The sequence below is a fragment of the Pelophylax lessonae genome (assembly GCF_965119305.1).
Source record: "Pelophylax lessonae genome assembly, chromosome: 8".
Lineage (NCBI taxonomy): Eukaryota > Metazoa > Chordata > Amphibia > Anura > Ranidae > Pelophylax > Pelophylax lessonae.
Window position 1 is genome coordinate 28215727 of NC_138775.1, and position 21164 is coordinate 28236890.

General features: G+C 46.0%; 1 protein-coding gene across 1 annotated transcript in view; it reads right to left on the bottom strand.

Annotated features, from left to right (window-relative positions):
- Positions 1–1550: 1550 nt before the first annotated feature.
- LOC309561093 (renalase-like) overlaps positions 1551–21164 on the bottom strand; it is a 22607-nt gene continuing 2993 nt past the window's right edge. The window contains exon 2 of the mRNA XM_082264836.1: positions 1551–2788. Coding sequence (XP_082120962.1) covers positions 1596–2771 — 1176 coding nt within the window. The 5' untranslated portion in view covers positions 2772–2788 and the 3' untranslated portion in view covers positions 1551–1595. The remainder of the gene's footprint in view (positions 2789–21164) is intronic.

Consider the following 21164-nt stretch of genomic DNA (forward strand, 5'->3'; position numbering starts at 1 on the left):
GTTAGGCAAATATCAAAATGCCTTCATGGGGGGATTTGAATCTGGAAGAGTGGGCATTCCTAGGCTGACTGCATATGCTTGCAGACTGCCCTAGGTATTGCCCACAATTGATGTTGAGCCTCTAAGACTGAACAAGCTGAAATCCAATAAATGAACGGATAGACACCCATTTAGCCAGAAAATAAAGCTGGCTCTGTCTGACTTGCTGCAGCTAATGCACATTGTGAGAAGCTCACAGTATGCAGTGAAACCAGAGTAAGCAATTTCATTACATACGTGAGAGGAGCCTTTACAACTGTGCAAGACAGAACGGAAAGCCAGAGGTGAGCCAAATGCAGTTAGAAGAGTAAACAGGTGAACGTTGATTCGTTAACTGAACTGCACATTTTCTGGCAAACCAACAGCTCCCAAATGTGATTTTTCCTTGTGGGGAGTAAAGTTGAGAGTTTTCTCTTGGGACATTATGGCAAATTGCATTGGAGGTAATTTGGCCACAATTTTGCTAAAGATGAAATTGTTAATTTTGTGGCAAATTCTATTTCACTGTGAAATTACCAATTTTGCCTTTGTGGAATATACCGTATATACTCGAGTATAAGCCGAGCTGAGTATAAGCCAAGGCCCCTACTTTTACCACAAAAAAATGGGAAAAATGATTGACTCGAGTATAAGCCTAGGGTGAGAATGCAGGGCAGCGGGCATGGTACAGGACAATGCAGGGCTGCGGGCATGGTACAGGACAATGCAGGGCTGTGGGCATGGTACAGGACAATGCTGTGGGCATGGTACAGGACAATGCAGTGCTGTGGGCATGGTACAGGACAATGCAGGGCTGTGGGCATAGTACAAGAGAATGCGGGGCTGCGGGCATGGTACAGGACAATGCAGGGCTGCGGGCATGGTACAGGACAATGCAGGGCTGCGGGCATGGTACAGGACAATGCTGTGGGCATGGTACAGGACAATGCAGTGCTGTGGGCATAGTACAAGAGAATGCGGGGCTGCGGGCATACTACAGGAAATGCAGGTCTGCGGGCATGGTACAGGTGTACCATGCCCACAGCACTGCATCCCTTGTAGTATGCCCGCAGCCCCGCATAATGGCAGGTAGTGTGGCTGTGTTTCACTTACCTGTTCTAGAAGTGCTTTAAATGTAAAAATGGCGCCGCCTGGTGCCGACGCGTCATTGCGCATGCGCCGCCGCTCGGGAAAACTTGTATACGTTCGGCTATTCCCAGGAATAGCCAAAAGTGTATGGCCTGTCCCGAGCAGGGGCGGCGCATGCGCGGTGACACGTTGGCGCTGGGCTGCGCATTCTTAAAAGTAAAGCACGCTGGGCCGGCCGGGACATTTTTTTTTTTTGACTCAAGTATAAGCCGAGGGGGACGTTTTCAGCACAAAAAAATGTGCTGAAAAACTCGGCTTATACTTGAGTATATACGGTAGTCTGTATTTGAATACAACGCACATGGCCGCAATATCAGCCAAATGAAGGCTCAATTTTCCTCATTCGGGGTAAAAACAAATTAACAAAATGACTGCATCAAATATTCATTATATACAATATTTTTTATTATTTTAGCATACCAGCACCATTATTTCAAAGGGCTAAAGAATAACTTTTTGCTTGTAGGGAAGGCACCAATAGCTTCATTTTCCGATGGCTGTAGATGGTTTTTCAAGCCAACGTCTCTTCTTTCACCTTGGACGTGTTGGCAAATGACCTCAGCCAGGGACAGACCGCTGACTGCTGCTCCTTCAATGCATGGACTTACTAGCCAGTCTCCACATATTCCTACATTGTTACTCGCCTGAAAGACACAGCCCTCACCCTGTAGCACATTTAGGGGGTTAGCCGCACCCCACAGCTGTACTTTGGTATAGCAGGGAGTCAACGTCTTTCGATCAACGCCAGTCACTTCTGCAAATGCGTTCAGAAGTAAATGAGTGACCTCTTTTTCTTTGGAAGGTGGTATAAACTCTTGAGGAACTTTATGGTTGGCCCCAAAAGCCTTGGTACTAATGATAGTCCAACATTCCATCTGATTTTCAGAGTACTTAGATGTGTTATTTCCAATCCATGAAATGTCTGGATGTTCCACAAATGCCCCATCATAGCTCAAATCAACCTTTTGTGTTAAAGCAAACAACAAAACCCAGAGGGAGCAAAGCTGCATGACGCGAGTCTGCGGTGATAGAACAGGTCCAAACTTAACTTTGAGAAGGTTGTGGATTTGTGGCGACCCTGAGTTTTCCATAAGTTTTGAAGCACACTTTCCATTATGGGCCACTACCAGATAATCAAACCATCTGTCATCTACCTGCCACTTTTTAATAAGTGGATCCCAGTGGACACTGCTGACCCACTTGTGTGCCTCAACGCGAACAAGACTTGACAGACATTCAGAAACTGCCTGCATTCCCCTCGTTCCAATAAACACCTGCATGTTCTTAATTTCTTCTGGCTGTTTCCCCATTTTGAGATGAACAATTTTGCCAGGCCATATTTTTACTGCCTTCTTGTTGTGCAAAAAGGACACGATTTTGGCAAATCTCTGGTCACTCACAGTGAAGAACTGGACAGCGTGGTCAAATATGTGGAGTTTTCCATTAATGTTGATGTACCGGCTGCTACATCTGCCCCCAGGGCCATGTTTTCCAGTGTCAAAAACCACTGAGTTATTGATTCCCAACTGTGACAATCTAGCCGCACAGACCAAGCCTGAAATCCCTCCACCAACAATGGCCACCGATATCTCTTTTCCACTCATTTGATCGCAGAGGACACCTGTAGAAGAAAAAAAAAAAAAAAACAAGCAATAATCTACCGTTTCGTATTTCATAATTTCAGGAATTAACAGAAATGTAACTTAAATTTCCTACACAAAGTATAATTAATTGTGGATAACTGCTTTTCTTGCTAAAAGGCCGAAACCCAGACATATTATCAATGGGCCATAGCATAGCATTAACACGAGTTTTCATCAGCAGTCTGTGAAGAAACAAAGAGAAAAGACCGAAAATTAAATTGGAACTAAAGTCGGAAACTGATTTTGGGTTCACCTGCCCCCCTCTGGTCTACATTCAGTAAAAGTATATATAGAGAATCCAAAGAACTACCTGTGGCAACACGTCCCTTAATTCCCAGAAGCATCCAGCCTAAAGCAGTGGCCAAGAAGCAGAGCTATTCTTTGGCTGTTCAACAGAGGTGCAATAAATAAATCCGCCTTTCACATAAACTTAGGATGGGTGCAATGGGAAATCATTGGACCTCTTGGCCCCAGAAAGAGGGCACAAGTATTTTGGGTGGTTTTTTTTTTTGCTTACTCAATATAGTTTTACAATAGTCAGATTTTGGTTTTGGGTCCACTTTAATGCTATAAAACGGCTTTTCCAGCCATTTTAATATGGAAGAACTCCTGAAATACCATTCAGGTCTTAGGAAACACCTACTAATAGATATAAATACAGCGCACAAGGCATTAGCGTGAACATTAGGTTGCAGATCTATGATTAAAATAGAATAAAGGCTTTGGTATACTTCGTGTCTTTGGAAGTTAGGCTGCATTCACATGTCAGCGTATAGATCGCGGGCAGAATCGCCGCGATTCCGCCCGCGATCCGGAAATCATTGCAAATCGCGGGACGCATGTACGTTGCCCTTGATTTGCAATAGCACCCCAAACGCTGTGCGATGTTGCCACGATTTCCTCCTGCCGAATCACGGTAACATCGCGCAAAAAAAAATCGCGGGACACATTACGCTCCAAAGAAGCTCTTGTACTTTTTTGGGCGTAATGCGTCCCGTGATTTTTTTTGCGCGATGTTACCGCGATTCGGCAGGCAGAAATCGCGGCAACATCGCACAGCGTTTGGGGTGCTATTGCAAATCACGGGCAACGCACATGCGTCCTGCGATTTGCAGTGATTTCCGGATCGCGGGCGGAATCGCGGCGATTCTGCCCGCGATCAATATGCTGACATGTGAATGCAGCCTTAGGGATGTTCTATCCCAAAATATTTTTGTAGTAATAAATAATAATAATAATAATTATAGCCAGGTAGCAAAAACAGTAGTGCTCCCAAACATTGTTGCTCAGTGGAAAAATTGCCCCTTACATTGATGGTCATTGGATAGGTGTCCCCTTACATTGGTGGTCAATGAGAAGAATGCTCCTTACATTGGTGGTCAGTGGGGAAAATGCTCATTGTGTTGGTGGTCAGTGGGAAGAATGCTCCTTACATTGATGGTCAGTAGAAAATTGACCCATACATTGATCGTCATTGGATAGATGTCCCATTACACTGGTGGTCAATGGGAAGAATGCTCCTTACATTGGTGGTCAGTGGAAAAATTACCCCTTAAATTGATGGTCATTGGATAGGTGTCCCCTTACATTGGTGGTCAATGAGAAGAATACTCCTTACATTGGTGGTCAGTGGGGAAAATGCTCATTGTGTTGGTGGTCAGTGGGAAGAATGCTCCTTACATTGATGGTCAGTAGAAAATTGACCCCATACATTGATCGTCATTGGATAGATGTCCCATTACACTGGTGGTCAATGGGAAGAATGCTCCTTACATTGGTGGTCAGTGGAAAAATTACCCCTTACATTGATGGTCATTGGATAGGTGTCCCCTTACACTTGTAGTTAATGGGAAGAATGCTCCTTACATTGGTGTTCAGTGGTAAAATGACCCCTTACCTCAGGGGTCTTCAAACTGTGGTCCTCCAGTTGTTCAGGAACTACAATTCCCATCATGCCTAGTCATATCTGTGAATGTCAGAGTTTTACAATGACTCATGGGACAGGTAGTTTTGCAACAGCTGGAGGGCCGTAGTTTGAGATCTCTGTCTTACATTGATGGTCACCAAACAGCTCTGGTACACTGTTGGTCAGTGGGAAGAATTCTCTTTATATTGGTGGTCATTGGGCCTCTTACAAATAGCTGAAAAGATCTTTGGTTTCCAAGGTAGCTTATCCAAGGAGCAGCAACAATGAGCAACAATTGCTCATTGCTTCAGAAACACCTAGAAAACTCTGGAGGAACCCTAGGGTTTCACGGAAGCTTGGTCGAAAAAGGTTGCTATACCACTATCCATAATGTCAGATCTGTTATATAGGAACTCTTAGAAAAAAAACAAGACTATAAAAATGTGATCATTTCATTGGTTATTTCATGTAGGAATGGGAAAACACTGACAAGTGAACTGAAATATTGACAGTACAGGTAATGTACAAGGTGGAAAAAAAAAGACTGCAATGTATTAATGTAATGTTAACTTGGTGCACCATCTAACAGCCACTGCACGCTGGTTCCCGGAAACTGGTGAAGATTGCAAAACAGCCTCACCAACTGCCACGCCGGATATATTCTGCAAGCTGGTCTGCCTGTGCCCCATAACCTTCTATCTCTGCCGGAAAATTCTACCATAGCTCAAGGAAGTCTGGGGTTTGTGGGTGGATGTAGAACAGACATATGGATGAATTAGGCTTTGTGAAGCATTTTGTTGGACATTAATGAATGTTTATTCAGCTAATGATGCAAGAAAAGGGGACTAGACACAGAAAGGAACCTTTTAAAGCCTAAGCTCAGTTGGAAAATTATGTCAATACCGGCGATGAGCAATGACATCATCACACTAGATTTTCATTAGAAGCCTCTACAAATATTTCTGTGTAAGGAAGGCTTCCCCGATTACAAAGGAGTCATCGCAAGATGCCCATGTATGAAAAGAAAAAATGGTATCTATGGTTGATGCCATTGTTGACTTTTTTTAAGGTCTAGGTTTCAGAGCTACTTTGTGAGACTTCGACCTGGAATAGACATTCAGCCAGACAAATAGAGGGTTACAGTAGCTGATAGGTATGTGCTCAGTCACTTAGTGGTAAAAGCCCACTTGAACATTTAGTTCAAACCAACGAAAAACATTCCAGGTGCATAAAAATAAAAGGTGTACAAAGTCTTCCAGATGGTTTTCTTTAGAAGGCAACCACAGCTGTGTAGAAAAGCCTTTCACCTGTGGGCTGCTTGGCGGGAAATTTTAGTGCTTGTTAGTAATGTCACATGACAGCAAGTCGCCGGCTCAACGATCTGTGCTGAGGAAATCAGGCTGAAACTGCAAAAAGCAGTCTTGTGATAGGCTACCGGCCCAACCAACTGTGGCCGGGGAATTAGGGTCGAACCTACAGGAAGCAGGCCACCAGTCCAATGGCCAATTCCCCACCCCGCAGCCGAAAATAACAAAGAAGGAGGCACTGGTGACATCATTGACCTAATATGGCCACATGGCCATATTTGGACAATGTCATGGACATTGATGTCACCATCTTTTCCTCCTTTGTTACCTGCAGCTGCAGGGCAGGGAATTCCCAGGTCAGCTGGGGAATTAGGGACAAACCTGCGGGAAGCAGGTCAAGATAGCAAGCCAACATGGGTACATAGGAAAAAGAGAGAAAGGAGGCGCAAACACCTAGTGCATTACCCGTGGTCACTGTTAGTAATTTTAATAAAATGCCAAATGCATACTCACAGACATGAAGATAATAAAAGCGTGTTACAAGAATCCACCATAGATGAACAAGAACATGTCCTTGAAATCGGGACCGCTAAAGTGTTTCGGAAGACAAGCCCCCTTCCTCAGAGCTGGTCTTACCAGTAGCAGATCAAAAATGGCAAGCCACCAGCCCAACAGCCAGGGAATCCCCCACTCTGCAGCAGCATGTAACAAAGAAGGGGATGCTGGTGAAAAGCATCATTGACCTAAAATGGCCACATGGTCAAATTTGGTCCATGACATTCTCCAGGTATTGCCATGTGGCCATATTAGGTCAATGATGTCACCAGTATCCCCATCCCTTTGTTACATGAGACTGCGGGGCTGGGATGCTGGTAACATCGTTGACCAAATATGGCTACATGCCCATATTTAGACAATATAATTGACCAAATTTGCTGTGTGGACATATTAGGTCAATAATGTCACCAGCATTCCCTTTCCCTTTGATATGCGAGACTGCGTAGCAAGGATGCTGGTTACATCATTGACCTAATATGGCAACCTAGCCACATTTGGACAGTGTTATTGACTAAATATGGCCATGTGGCCATATTAGGTCAATGATGTCTTTAGCATCTCCTTTGTTATATGCGGCTGTGGTTGGGGAATTCCTTGGCCATTGGGCCAGCCTGCTATAAGGGGACAGCTTCCCGCAAGTTCGTCCTGAACCTTGGCTCATCCTTAGTGCCCTAGTGATTGTGCCTACATATACTTTAACAGTTTTGGACCTGCAAAAAAATGCTGGGTGAATAAGAGGAGGTGTCATTACATAAGAAGCCTCCCGATGTTTTAGGACAGCTTAGATATAGGCAAAAAGGTGGAATATCAGGGAATACAACATGATGACATCACTACGTCAGGCATTCCGGGGTCCTGGTTCCACTCGTTATGTTCCCGTCTCTGCATATCAAAACAGTGTAACTAGTACCATCGACCAAAAGGTATGGAATGCGCCCAACCTACAAGGACAAAATGCTAATTAGCGGTCCGGATTTCTCAATCCTCGCAGACACCTGGCTCTAAAATAGCTTGTGGAGAAGAAAAGAAAAAGTGCTGTCTCAGTGTATTACTAGCCAGCCAGATATTGGGTATATTTGCCTTGCCTTGCTCGTTACCACTAAGCTGGCAAAACAGCCTTGTTCTGGCCAAGGCCTTGAAAGGGAACGTGACCGTCCATAGACAGGCAGCTACTTAATACAACCGCCACTATTCATGTTTTTTTATGAGTGCGTTCGCTTGGAGAAATTAAATACGCTTGCAATTACAGCCTGCGAGGCTGACAGCGTTTACCCAGACACGCCAACCCGACGGGGCTATTAATATCTCCAACCTTTTAATATTATTTTATGTCCAGAAGACGAAGCTGATGGGAGTGTTTTATTTTTCAGAAATAACATACCCTGAAAAAACAAGCTGGGGGGGGGGGGGGGAGGCCTGCGGGGAGACGAGGATATTTAAAGAACAGGGACCGGTCCGGGGAAAAAGCTGTTAGAACCCAACGCCGGACTCAGCCGCCCCCATACGCCAATCAACCCTCCTCCATGCCTGGAGGGCCCCCATTGTTGTATTTTTTTTGTTTTTTCAATTATCTTTTTCCATAGTCTACACACAGGTGACATGATTTTTGAACAAACAAATTCTCCTGTGCTCAACAGAAATGTGGCGGTGGGTATCTGCCCAGATTGGGTTTCCTCCTGGGGTCAGGGGAAATCCAATAGGAACACTGTATAAAGAACAAAAAGAGGGCGCACCGACCTTCTGCATTACCCAAATGGAGTTTAATAAAATGAAAGAGGAAGAAATATACTCACAAACACAAAAATTGTTGAAAGTATATCGATCCACAATGGACCCAAAGCAACCGGGTCATCAGGACAGTGTTCAGCACACCGGAGGACCTTCCAAATGGCTGACGCTTTTCGAGGGGCGACCCCTCTTCTTCAGAGCCAGTCTTGCCGACAATTTACATATTGCATTGTACATTCACATTTGTCTCTGTCCTCAAGGAGCTGAAAGTGGTTCTAAAGCCTAAAGCTGGATACACACTATACAACTTTTGTTGTTTGATTTCCTTTAGATTTACCTTTAACTGTGTAGTGCAAGGGCCTGCCTGACTGCATATTAATTAAAAGTGTTTGGATTTGACCTCATATTATATGTTTTTGGTAAATCTAAAGGGAAAAATCTAAAGAAAATTGTATAGTGTGTATCCAGCTTAAAGCGGTTGTACACCCCGAAAACAAAAAAAAAAACCTGCAAGACAAAGGCATAATGAGCTAGTATGCATCGCATACTAGCTCATTATGTATTACTTACCTTAGAACGAAGCCCCAACACGGACCCCCGGACATTGCTGCGGGCGCCGCCATGATCCCTCGGCGTCTCTTCCAGGTTCGGCGGCTCCGGCGCTGTGATTGGCCGGAGCCGCGATGACGTCACTCCCGCGCGTTTTCCGGCAAGCTCCCGGCAAGGAAGAGTGGAGGTCCCCCCGGACCTTCAGAGCACATATGCCGCTCGCGTGAGCGGCTGCATGCACTGCAAATATCTCCTAAACCGTGCCGGTTTAGAAGATATTAATTGTACCTACAGGTAAGCCTTATTATAGTCTTACCTGTAGATAAAAGTGTCAAAAAGCAGGATACTACCACTTTGAGGGCTCTTTCACACACTGTGTCCGTCAAACGGACTCCGCCGATCCCCCGCTGAGCAGAATGATGACAGCTGTGTCTCTGCGCTGTGTGCGAAGACACAGCTGTCAGTTCCCTATGCATCTCTATAGGGGAAATCGGATGGGAACGGACCGTCGGTCCGTTCTCATCCGATCCGCTGGATGGATGGAAAATAGGGTTTCCATCCGTCCAGATTTGACGGATCGGGTCGGATGTCAGCGGACATGTCTCCGCTGACATCCGATGCCCCATAGGGATGCATGGGGGGACCGTTCAGATCCGCCAAAAAAACGAACAGGCGGATCTGAACGGTCCGCCTGTGTGAAAGGGGCCTAAGGCTCCATTCACACCTGGGTGATCTGCAGCGACAGCAGCAGCCGCTCGCTTTAAAAAAAAAAAAAAAAAATGTATTTTTACTTGAGTGTTTTTGGAACGGCACCATTCATTTGAATGGGCCTCTCTCCGCTTCAAAAACTCTCAAAAAGAAGATCATGTACCAAATCTTGGCAGTGAGCCAGGAGCGTTTTCAGCCTCGATTTTTGCCATGATTGTACCGCGATTTGTTGCTCGACAATCATGGCAAAAATCGCCCCGCATTTCGGGTGCCATTAACAAATAAAGGCATCACAAACGCGTTCTGCGTTTTGCCGCGATTCTGGAATTGGGGGGCAGAATCGCAGCAATTCCGCCCGTGATCCGGGTCGCTCAGGTGTAAACAGAGCCTTAAAGTGTAACTCCACTTTTGTTGAGCAAAAATCCATTCCCCTCTGGGTGATCTCTGTACATTGCAGGGATTTTAACAACCTTTGTTGCAGATTCCTACCTTTTGTTATTCTGAAGAAATCATTGTTTGTTCCTCTGTGCTGAGTGGGTCTAATGGGAGTGGTTTCATAATTATCTATCAGCTGTGGCAGCTGCAGGGCACTATTGAGGAAATCTGTTGGGCCTGCATCCCTTTAGACGTGTTCCTATTGGGAGTATTGCACCAAAAATTACATTTTTGTTGCAGGGGATGCCAGAAATCCGACTTGTATCTTAGTGCAGACTTCTGGGAAAATTGGTGAGCCAATCACACAAGCAGGAAATGAAGTTTCTGGGGTGTGGTCAGTATACATTCTGTGTACAGAACAGCTCCAGGCGGCCATATTGCATTCCATTTTCAGAAAATTACAACAGCTGCAGATTGAAAAGGAAAGGTAATTTTTAATAACATTCAATTACAATATGATTTGTGTCGCAATTGTATACGCTATATTGTTTTTTCTGTATTTACTATATATTTTTTATTTTTTTGCATCTACACCCCCCCCGGTAACGGTGACCCCCCTGCACGCCCCCGCCATTTATCCTGTGCTCCGCCTGCCCATCTGTGGGACCAGGACCGACATTAGCGTGTGCAACAGGGTAAAATGGAGGGAGCAGAGCGGACTCATGTTCGCTCTTCACCCCTCCTTGATGCTGACCCGGAAAGTGACGTGTTTGATGTCACTTTCGGGTCCGTCTCTTGCTGTCCCCAGCCAGCATACCTGGGAAACAAGGTAATGCAATGACATCTGCATTGATTGCATTACTTTCTGTGGAGTACAGGGGAGACATCAGGAGTCTTTTAGACCCTGGATGTCCCAATAAAGAGAGCCTGTCAGCAAAAAAACACTTTTTGTCCCCTATGTAAAGAAAAAAAAAAAAAGTTGTAAAAAAAAAGAAAGTTTAAATTGTAACAAATTAAAGTTAGACCCAAGCACATAAAATCTCCCCCCCCCCCCACCCCCAAAAAAATGTTTTAAGGCCCCCCACCTATACGCACATACAAACATAAATGCACAGAGGGTGCCTGCCTAGGCATGAAGACGCTGATTGCGATACACATTACATATCGCTGCGCATACCAGAGTGAGAGCAATATTTCTAGCATCAGACCTCCTCTGTAACTCTAAACTGATGACCTATAGGGGACTTTTAAAGGCTCGCCTATGGAAATAATAGGGAACTGAAATTTGTCACCATTTCACGGGCGCACACAAATTTAAGGGTTACATGTTGGGTATCTATTCGGTGCAACCTCGTCTTTACCAAAAAATCGGTTTTGCGTTAAAAATTTTGCGTTTTCTTGACCTTTGCGTTAATATGGTGTGACATTAAAAATTGGAACTACCACTATCTTATTCTCTAGGGCAGGGGTGGGGAACCTTTTTTCTGCCAAGGGCCATTTGGGTATTTATAAAACCATTCGGGGGCAGTACAAAATTATCACCTTAAAAATTAGCCTGTTATATTTGGTCAAACATCTAATTAACTCACCCCTAATGTGATGGCTGCAACTGCTTCTCTTTGGTGAGGTGTGTGAGGTTAGCCGGTATTGATGATGTTGCTACTCGCAACAGGTTTCCCAGGTTTGCGTCGGTCAGTCTGGAGCGCAGTCGACTTTTTTGTGGTGGTAAGTTTTGAAAAGAACTGCTGGCAGGTACTGCTGGTGGGTACTGCTGGCTCAGGCTGGTACTGCTGGCTTGTACTGTGCTGCGCCTGCGAGTACTGCTGGATGGTACTGCTGGCTCAGGCTGATACTGCTGGGGGTACTGCTGGCTGGTACTGCTGTGGGTACTGCTGACTCAGGCTGGTACTGTGCTGTAGGTACGGCTGGCTGGTACTGCTGTGGGTACTGCTAGCTCAGGCTGGTACTGATGGCTGGTACTGTGCTGTGGGTACTGCTGGCTGGTACTGCTGTGGGTACTGCTGGCTCAGGCTGGTACTGCTGTGGGTACTGCTGGCTGGTACTGTTGTAGGTACTGCTGACTCTGGCTTGTACTGCTGGTTCTGCTGTGTGTACTGCTGGTTCTGGCTGGTACTGCTGTGTGTACTGCTGGTTCTGGCTGGTACTGCTGTGTGTACTGCTGGCTCTGGCTGGTACTGCTGGCTCTGGCTGGTACTGCTGGCTAGGAGAAGTGTAGCAGCGCCATGCTGGAGGAAGAGGTGATGTTTCCTGTATTGGTCACAGGCGGAGTGCATTTGATATCACTCCGCCTGTGACTCACTCAGACTGTAATAACGGAGCAGGAACTATATAGGAACTATATAGGCTCCATTCTGACAGATCAGCTGAGAGACACAGACTCAGCTGCATGGGGGGCCGGACCAGATGACTTCGGGGGCCGCATACGGCCCCCGAAACGTAGGTTCCCCACCCCTGCTCTAGGGTGTCTGCTTTCAGAAAATATAGAACTTATTGAGGGAAAGTTTATCTAATCTTCAGGCCTAAACTGATTTTATTTTTTTTTTTTGTGCACCGGTTCTGGAGGTACTGCAATACCAGGTCGATATGTGGAGTGGACAGAGCAAGCTCTTCTTCCATCTCCCTGTTCTAAAAATCCATTTAATATATGGTCCCCAGATAGGGGATGTATCAGATATTAAACTGATAAGAACAGATACTACACTTGATCTTAGCCAAAAGGCAGAGAAGCGATTAAACTGATTTTTTAAGCACGTGTGCAAAAAAAAAAATAAAAAATAAAAATGCAAAAACAGCCCTGGCAGTGAAAGGGTTCAAATCTAAGGTCTCTATCATGTATTTATGTCTGTGTATATATATATATATATATATATATATATATATATATAGTATCTCACAGAAGTGAGTACACCCCTCACATTTTTGTAAATATTTTATTATATCTTTTCATGTGACAACACTGAAGAAATGACACGTTGCTACAATGTATACAATGTAAAGAAGTGAGTGTACAGCTTGTATAACAGTGTAAATTTGCTGTTTCCTCACAATAGCTCAACACACAGCCATTAATGTCTAAACCGCTGGCAACAAAAGTGAGTACACCCCTAAGTGAAAATGTCCAAATTGGGCCCAATAAGGTATTTTCCCTCCCGGTGTCATGTTACTCGTTGGTGTGACAAGGTTTCAGGTGTGAATGGGGAGCAGGTGTGTTAAATTTGGTGTTATCGCTCTCACTCTCTCATACTGGTCACTGGAAGTTCAACATGGCACCTCATGGCAAAGAACTCTCTGGGGATCTGAAAATAAGAATTGTTGCTCTACATAAAGATGGCCTAGGCTATAAGAAGATTGCTAAGACCCTGAAACTGAGCTGCAGCACGGTGGCCAAGACCATACAGTGGTTTAACAGAACAGGTTCCACTCAGAACAGGCCTCGCCAGGGTCGACCAAAGGAGTTGAGTGCACGTGCTCAGCGTCATATCCAGAGGTTGTCTATGGGAAATAGACGTGAGAGTGCTGCCAGCATTGCTGCAGAGGTTGAAGGGGTGGGGGGGGGGGTCAGCCTGTCAGTGCTCAGACCATACGCCGCACACTGCATCAAATTGGTCTGCATGGCTGTCATCCCAGAAGGAAGCCTCTTCTAAAGATGATGCACAAGAAAGCCCGCAAACAGTTTGCTGAAGACAAGCAGACTAAGGACATGGATTACTGGAACCATGTCCTGTGGTCTGATGAGACCAAGATAAACGTATTTGATTCAGATGGTGTCAAGCGTGTGTGGTAGTAACCAGGTGAGGAGTACAAAGACAAGTGTGTCTTGCCTACAGTCAAGCATGGTGGTGGGAGTGTCATGGTCTGGGGCTGTATGAGTGCTGCCGGCACTGGGGAGTTACAGTTCATTGAGGGAACCATGAATGCCAACATGTACTGTGACATACTGAAGCAGAGCATGATCCCCTCCCTTTGGAGACTGGACCGCAGGTCAGTATTCCAACATGTTAACGACCCCAAACACACCTCCAAGACGACCACTGCCTTGCTAAAGAAGGTTGTTGGACTGGCCAAGCATGTCTCCAGACATAAACCCTATTGAACATCTGTGGGGCATCCTCAAAAAGAAGGTGGAGGAGTACAAGGTCTCTAACATCCCCCAGCTCCGTGATGTCATCATGGAGGAGTGGAAGAGGACTCCAGTGGCAACCTGTGAAGCTCTGGTGACCTCCATGCCCAAGAAGGTTAAGGCAGTGCTGGAAAATAATGGTGGCCGCACAAAATATTGACACTTTGGGCCCAATTTGGAAATTTCCCCTTAGGGGTGTACTCACTTTTGTTGCCAGCGGTTTAGACATTAATGGCTGTGTGTTGAGTTATTTTGAGGGGACAGCAAATTTACACTGTTATACAAGCTGTACGCTCACTACTTTACATTGTAGCAAAGTGTCATTTCTTCAGTGTTGTCACATGAAAAGATATGAAACCTGTACTGTTGTTTCAGGTGTCAGCTTCTTCTCCTTATGCGCAGTGTTTTCTGTTTTTAAACATGAAAAGATATAATAAAATATTTACAAATAAGTGATGGGTGTACTTACTTTTGTGAGATACGGTAACTCCTGCTGTGACTGCAACATGTGTACACCCTGGCCACTGCAGCTAAAGCGGGTGCAGTTGGGTTGGGGGGCGATAAAAACATATCTTACCTTTGAGGTTTTACCACCCCCCCCCCCCCCAAACTGCAAATGTAAATTAACCCTTACTGTTGTGAGCCCCCTATAAGGCTTCTTTCACAATGATGTGCTGCGGTTTCCCTGCATTCCGGGTGCAGCGAAGTTCTTCTTCGACTTCTATTATATCCTGCAGGTGTAGTAAACTTTTATAAAGTGTACAAAAACGCCTGCATTCAAAAAGTGCAGCAAACCCGCAGGATATAATAAAAGTCTATAGCTTAGCACAGCAAACCTGCAGGTACACTGCACTGCACCCGCGGTGTGGGTAAGCCGCAGCACATCAGTGTGAAAGCAGCCCTATACTATTATGCCCGGTGTATTGCTTCACACTGACCCGAAGATCTCTTCTTTCCTGCTGCTGGCACCACTCTGCAGACCGCTGGCCGGGATAAGAGGCGGAGTGCAGTTGGTATCACTCCGCACGGGAAAGGAGCCGGTGTTCTGACAGAATACCCTACCCCATCAGAAATTCATACCCTCGTCCTTTCCAGTATCAGGACAATATCCCCCCCGGAAAACATTCCCCCGGATAATATCCCCCCGGGACAACATCCCCCGGGAAATATCCCCCGGGACAATATCCCCCCGGAAAACATCCCCCCGGACATAGGGTTAGGGTTAGAGGGGGGATGTTGTCCAGGGATGATTTTGTCCAGGGGGATGTTGTCCAGGGAGGATATTGTCCGGGGGGATGTTGTCCAAGTGGGATATTGTCCGGGGGGATATTGTCCGGGGGGATGTTGTCTAGGGGGATATTGTCCGGGGGGATGTTGTCCAGGGGGGATATTGTCCAGGGGGGATATTGTCCGGGGGGGATATTGTCCGGGGGGATATTGTCCAGGGAGTATATTGTCCGGGGGGATGTTGTCCAGGGGAGATGTTGTCCGGGGGGGGATATTGTCTGGGGGGGATGTTGTCCGGGGGGGATGTTGTCCGGGGGGATATTGTCCAGGGAGGATGTTGTCCGGGGGGGGATGTTGTCCGGGGGGGGATGTTGTCTGGGGGGATGTTGTCCAGGGAGGATGTTGTCCAGGGAGGATGTTGTCCGGGGGGATGTTGTCCAGGGAGGATGTTGTCCAGGGAGGATGTTGTCCAGGGGGATATTGTCCAGGGAGGATGTTGTCCGGGGGGATATTGTCCGGGGAGATGTTGTCCAGGGGGGATATTGTCTGGGGGGGATATTGTCCGGGGGGATATTGTCCGGGGGGATGTTGTCCGGGGGGATGTTGTCCGGGGGGATGTTGTCCGGGGGGATGTTGTCCGGGGGGATATTGTCCTAGAATCGTCATTTCCGGTGTGGATCAGCTGTGGATTCGTCATGCATCAGCTGTAGCCACGTCACAAGTCCTACTGCGCATGCGCGGAATAGGTAGGGAACTTTGACAACATTGCAACGGTGTCGGGGCACACGTCCTAGTGCGCATGCGCGGCATCGGGTCGGGCAGCAGGCAGGGATCTCTTGTATAAGAAACAGCCATCTGATCTCCATGCCCCACACTGCACCAACCCGACAATGGGACACAGCCATAAATGGACTGTGGGAGTGCGTGTGGGGGTAGGAAATGTATATATAAATATAACAGTGGGTGTGCACGTGGGGGAAGGGGATGTGTATATATATATATATATATTTATGGCTGTGTCCCATTGTCGGGTCGGTGCAGTGTGGGGCATGGAGATCAGATGGCTGTTTGTTATACGAGATCTCCCTGCCCGCTGGCCGACCCGTTGCTGCGCATGCGCACCAGGACGTGTGCCCGACACCGTTGCGATGTTGTCTAAATTCCCTACCTATTCCGCGCATGCGCAGTAGGACTTGTGACGCGGCTACAGCTGATGCATGACGAAGCCACAGCTGATCCACACTGGAAATGACGGAGGTATGGATTTCTGATGGGGTATGGAGATCTGAGAGAACACCGGCACTACAGAGGAGGCATCGGCTTATGCGGCTCTCGCTCCCTACTACAGATCCAGCTCTACAAGTAGTTGCACTCTGTTTGACGCAAGCCCAGACCGCGATCTACCAGGCACCTGTCCGCGATCTACAGGTTGCTGACCCCCATTTTAGACCATAATTAAAGGGTCAGAAAAAATGAAAAGGTAAACTAACTCCAAATATCCTGGTCACCCCTCTGGCCCTTATTGCACATAGAACCCGCGATACCCATACCAAACTGCCCCTGCCCCTCTCCCTCCCAGTCCTTTACCTGAATCGCGTAGTGCTTCCATCTGCAGCTTTTTTTACATTTAAAAAAATCCACCCCCACTGCCATGTCCTTCAGGTCCAGGAACGCTTTGTATGAATGACTACGTGTCCCATCTGCCACTGCAGCGGAGGGGCTTTGCAAAGCACAATGGTGATCCCTCCGTCCTCTGCAAACTCTTTAGGTCAAGCCGCGCTTCCTCCACCAAGTCCATACCAGAGACCTGGGGAAAATGTTGCAAGAGCCTGTGTACTGCACCTGATCATAGGCGTAATGCTCTGCAGGCTTCATTGCAAAAAAAAAATAGTAAAAGCACATTGATTATGAGGTCTGTTTTCTAAATTACATTCTGAAAATAAAACCTGTTATTAAAGTAGAACTACAGGCAAAACTTTTTGTTTTTCCATTTTGGATAGAGTAATGAAGAGTTATAACTTCTGTCATATTTATTTTCTCCATCTGTGTCCCATTGGGGAGATTTCGCTTCACTTCCTGTGCCATAGCCAAACCAGGAAGTGAGAGGAAATCCCTGCAAATTAACCTCTTGCCAACCACCCGCTGCAGGTGGCTCGATTGCGCGAATTGCTGTACTAATACGTCACTCCTCCAGAAGTAATCGTAGGGGCGCACCGTTTTGAGAGAGGGAAAGCTGATCTGCAGGGCCAGCGGCCGCGATTGCCACCGAGCAGCCGCGATCACTTCCCGGGAAGACAGAACGGTGGTCTGCTGGTATAAAGACAGCAGACCGTTATTCTGTCAGCAATCAACACAGGGCTCCTGTGATCCTCCTATTTAGGACCACGGGTCTCTGTGTTGATTCCATAAGCCCATCGCCCTCACAGTTAGAAAACACCATCTAGGCTTAAGTTGGCCATAGACTAGCCGTAATATCAGGCAAACTCATTTTCGAAGAATGGAAAATTGGCCGTGAGAGCAGACGATCGTGCCATTATGTAATGACCGAATTTCGAACGATAAATCGTTCAATGGACATAAATGAATCCGTTTTTCTCTCAGTTTGTCACATGCTGAGTGCAAACAGGTCGGCCGAGATACACATTAACCTTTCAATTTATCGTTCCTTTATCGTTCGGGGGATTTTCAAAACTGTTCCTTCGATTTTTTGGCTCTGAAAAGTTAAAAAATATTTTTTATTTGTGCCCATTAACTATACAAAAAACGAACGATCGGACCAAATGACAGATTTTCGAACAATCTTTCGGCTAGTGTATGGCCAGCAATACATTTATCCCTTTAATTGCCCCTGAATTTGACCCCTTCCCTGCCAGTGTCATTATTACAGTAACAGTGCATATTTTTAGCACTGATTACTGTAGTAATGTCACTGGTACCCCCAAAAGTGTCAAAAATGTCAGTTAGGGGTCTGATCTGTCCGCCGCAATGTCGCAGTCCCACAAAAAATCGCAGATCGTTGCCATTACTAGTAAAAAAAAAAAAAAAATGTAATAAAATGACATAAATCTTTCCCGTAGTTAGTAGACGCGATAACTTTTGCGCAAACCAATCAAAATAAGCTTATTGGAATTTTTTTTACCAAAAATATGTAGCAGAAAACAAATTGGCCTAAAATTACATATTTTTTTATTGGGAATGTCATAAAGCAGAAAGTGAAAAATATATATGTATATTTTTTTCAAATTTGACGCACTTTTTTGTTTATAGCATTAACCACTTAAGCCCCGAAAGATTTTACCCCCTTCCTGACCAGGACCTATTTTGCAATTCAGCACTGCGTGACTTTAACGGAGAATTGCGCGGTCGTGCGACGCTGTACCTAAACGAATTTGACTTCCTTTTTTTCCCACAAACAGAGCTTTCTTTTGGTGGTATTTGATCACCTGTGCGATTTTTTGATCATGCGCTATAAACAAAAAAAGAACGTAAATTTTGCAAAAATAACAATATTTTTCACATTTTTTTATATGAAATTCCCACCAAAAAAAATGTAAAAATCCAAATTTTTTAACATTTTCGGCCAATTTGTTTTATGCTACATATGTTTAGTAAAAAAAAAAAATTGCAAAAAGCGTATTTTGATTGGTTTGCGCAAATGTTATCGCGTTTACTAACAAAGGGAAAGATTGTCATTTTTTTTGTTTTTTTTTAACACGTAATGGCGGCGATCTACGATTTGTTTTTGCGGTACTGCGACATTGCGGCGGACAGATCGGACCCTGACCCCTGACTGACATTTTTGACACTTTTGGGGTTACCAGTGACATTACTGCAGTAATCAGTGCTATACATATGCACTGTTACTGTAAAATTACACTGGCAGTGAGGGGCTTAACTTTTTTTGAGAGGGAGGGGTTATGTGTGTCCCTAGGGGTGTGATTCTAACTGTGATTGGCTGTGGCTTGAGGTGTAAGAACAGAGATCAACGGTCCTACATAGTAGAACCGTGTGATCACTATTCCTACACAGGGGAGAATGACAGGCCGCTTGTTTACATTAGCCGCCTGCCTTTCTCCCTCTCCACCGATGATCGTGAGTGACCGGCGGATGATCGGGTCCGCCGGTCACACGCGCAGGGGGGGTCCGTGACCGCGCGGGAGCGCGCCTCCGGCGGCGCGCGCTCTCTCCCGAGACCCTCACAGGCTAGCGACGTAGTACTACTTCGCTTTGCCTGTGAGGGGCTGACTGCCGCAGTAAATTGTCGTGCGGCGGTCGGCAATCGGTTAAAAAAAAAAAATCACACAGGTGATCATTTACCACCAAAAGAAAGCTCTACTTGAGGGGAAAGAAAACGACATCAATTTTATTTGGGTACAGTGTCGCGCGACCGCGCAATTGTCATTTAAGGTAATGCAATGCCAAATCACAAAAGATGGCCTGGTCAATAAGGGGGGAAAACCTTCCGGTCCAGAAGTGGTTAAGGGAACTCCTTGGGGACCCCCCAGGTCATCAGATTTAGTGTCCCCATCGGAAGATTTCCTCTCTATTACTTTTCTGGGGACAACCCAAAATGTGAGATTTCCTTTTACTTTCAATGATAACGGTAAACAGGACAAATAGAGAGGCTGAATCTCCCTAATGGGGACACAGACAGCGATAAAAACTGACAGGGGTTCTAATCCCTCCCCACTCTATGCAAACTAAAAAAAAAGTTTTGCCTTTAGTTATACTTTAAGTCCTCGTTCACATTGGAGCAACTTGTCTTGCAATATGACAGGTCAAACCGCATGACAAGTCGCACCCTATTGCCAGCAATCGCACTGTTCAAATGGGTGCGACGCCGACTCTGCGGTGCCGCAACGATTTGAAAAAGTAGTTCCTGCACTACTTTTAGCGATTTTGGGTGTTACTTGAATGGACATCTGGGCATGAAGCCACACAGATGTCTTCCAAGTCGCACTGACATGTGGCTTTGAAATCGTGCGATTTTCGGTTAAGTTGCACAATTTCAAAGTCGCTGTCAATGTGAATGAGGGCTAAGTGCCGGTTTGCACTAGTGCGACTTGCTGTGCGACTTGACACATGTCAAGTCGCACAGCAAGTCAAAAGCCATTGTTTTCAATTCGGCCCGTTTCTACTGCCGCGATTTCAGTTGCGGCGACTTCAAAATTAGTTTGAGCACTACATTTGAGCCGGCTTCAGTGCACTGTAAGCCGCAGTTTACTTTCGCTACGAAGTCGCGCTAGAAGTAGCACGACTTCGTAGCTGCGGCAGTGGAAACGGAGCCTAATAGTGATATCAGGGCACAGATTGCCTTGCAGAAGCAGATCCATCTCTCTGGAAGACAATAGTTTGTAACATCGGGGTTTACTTAGGCCTCTTTCACACTTGTGCGACCTGTCCTGCGACTTGGGACTGCAAAGTCGCTTGAAAAGCTACATCCCATAATTTCCAATGCGTACCGTTCATATCCGTGCGACTTTAAGTTGCAGCGACTTCAAAGTTGTCCCTGCACTTCTTTAGTCCGACTTTGATGCGACTTGAGGTTCATGGACTTTAAGATTACACAGGCATTGCTTCAAGTCGCAACAAAGTCGGACTAAAGAAGTCCAGGGACTACTTTGAAGTCGCTGCGACTTAAAGTCGCACGGATATGAACAGTATGCATTGGAAATCATGGGGTATAACTTTTCAAGCGACTTTGCAGTCCCAAGTCGCAGGAAAAGTTGCAAAAGTGTGAAAGGGGCCTAAATAAACCCCAATGTTACAAACTGGGGGTCCTGGGGGGCAAACTAGGGGCCACTAGGCAGCGGGGATGTCGATCCACGGGACCGGCGGCACCGATTGCTGCCGGC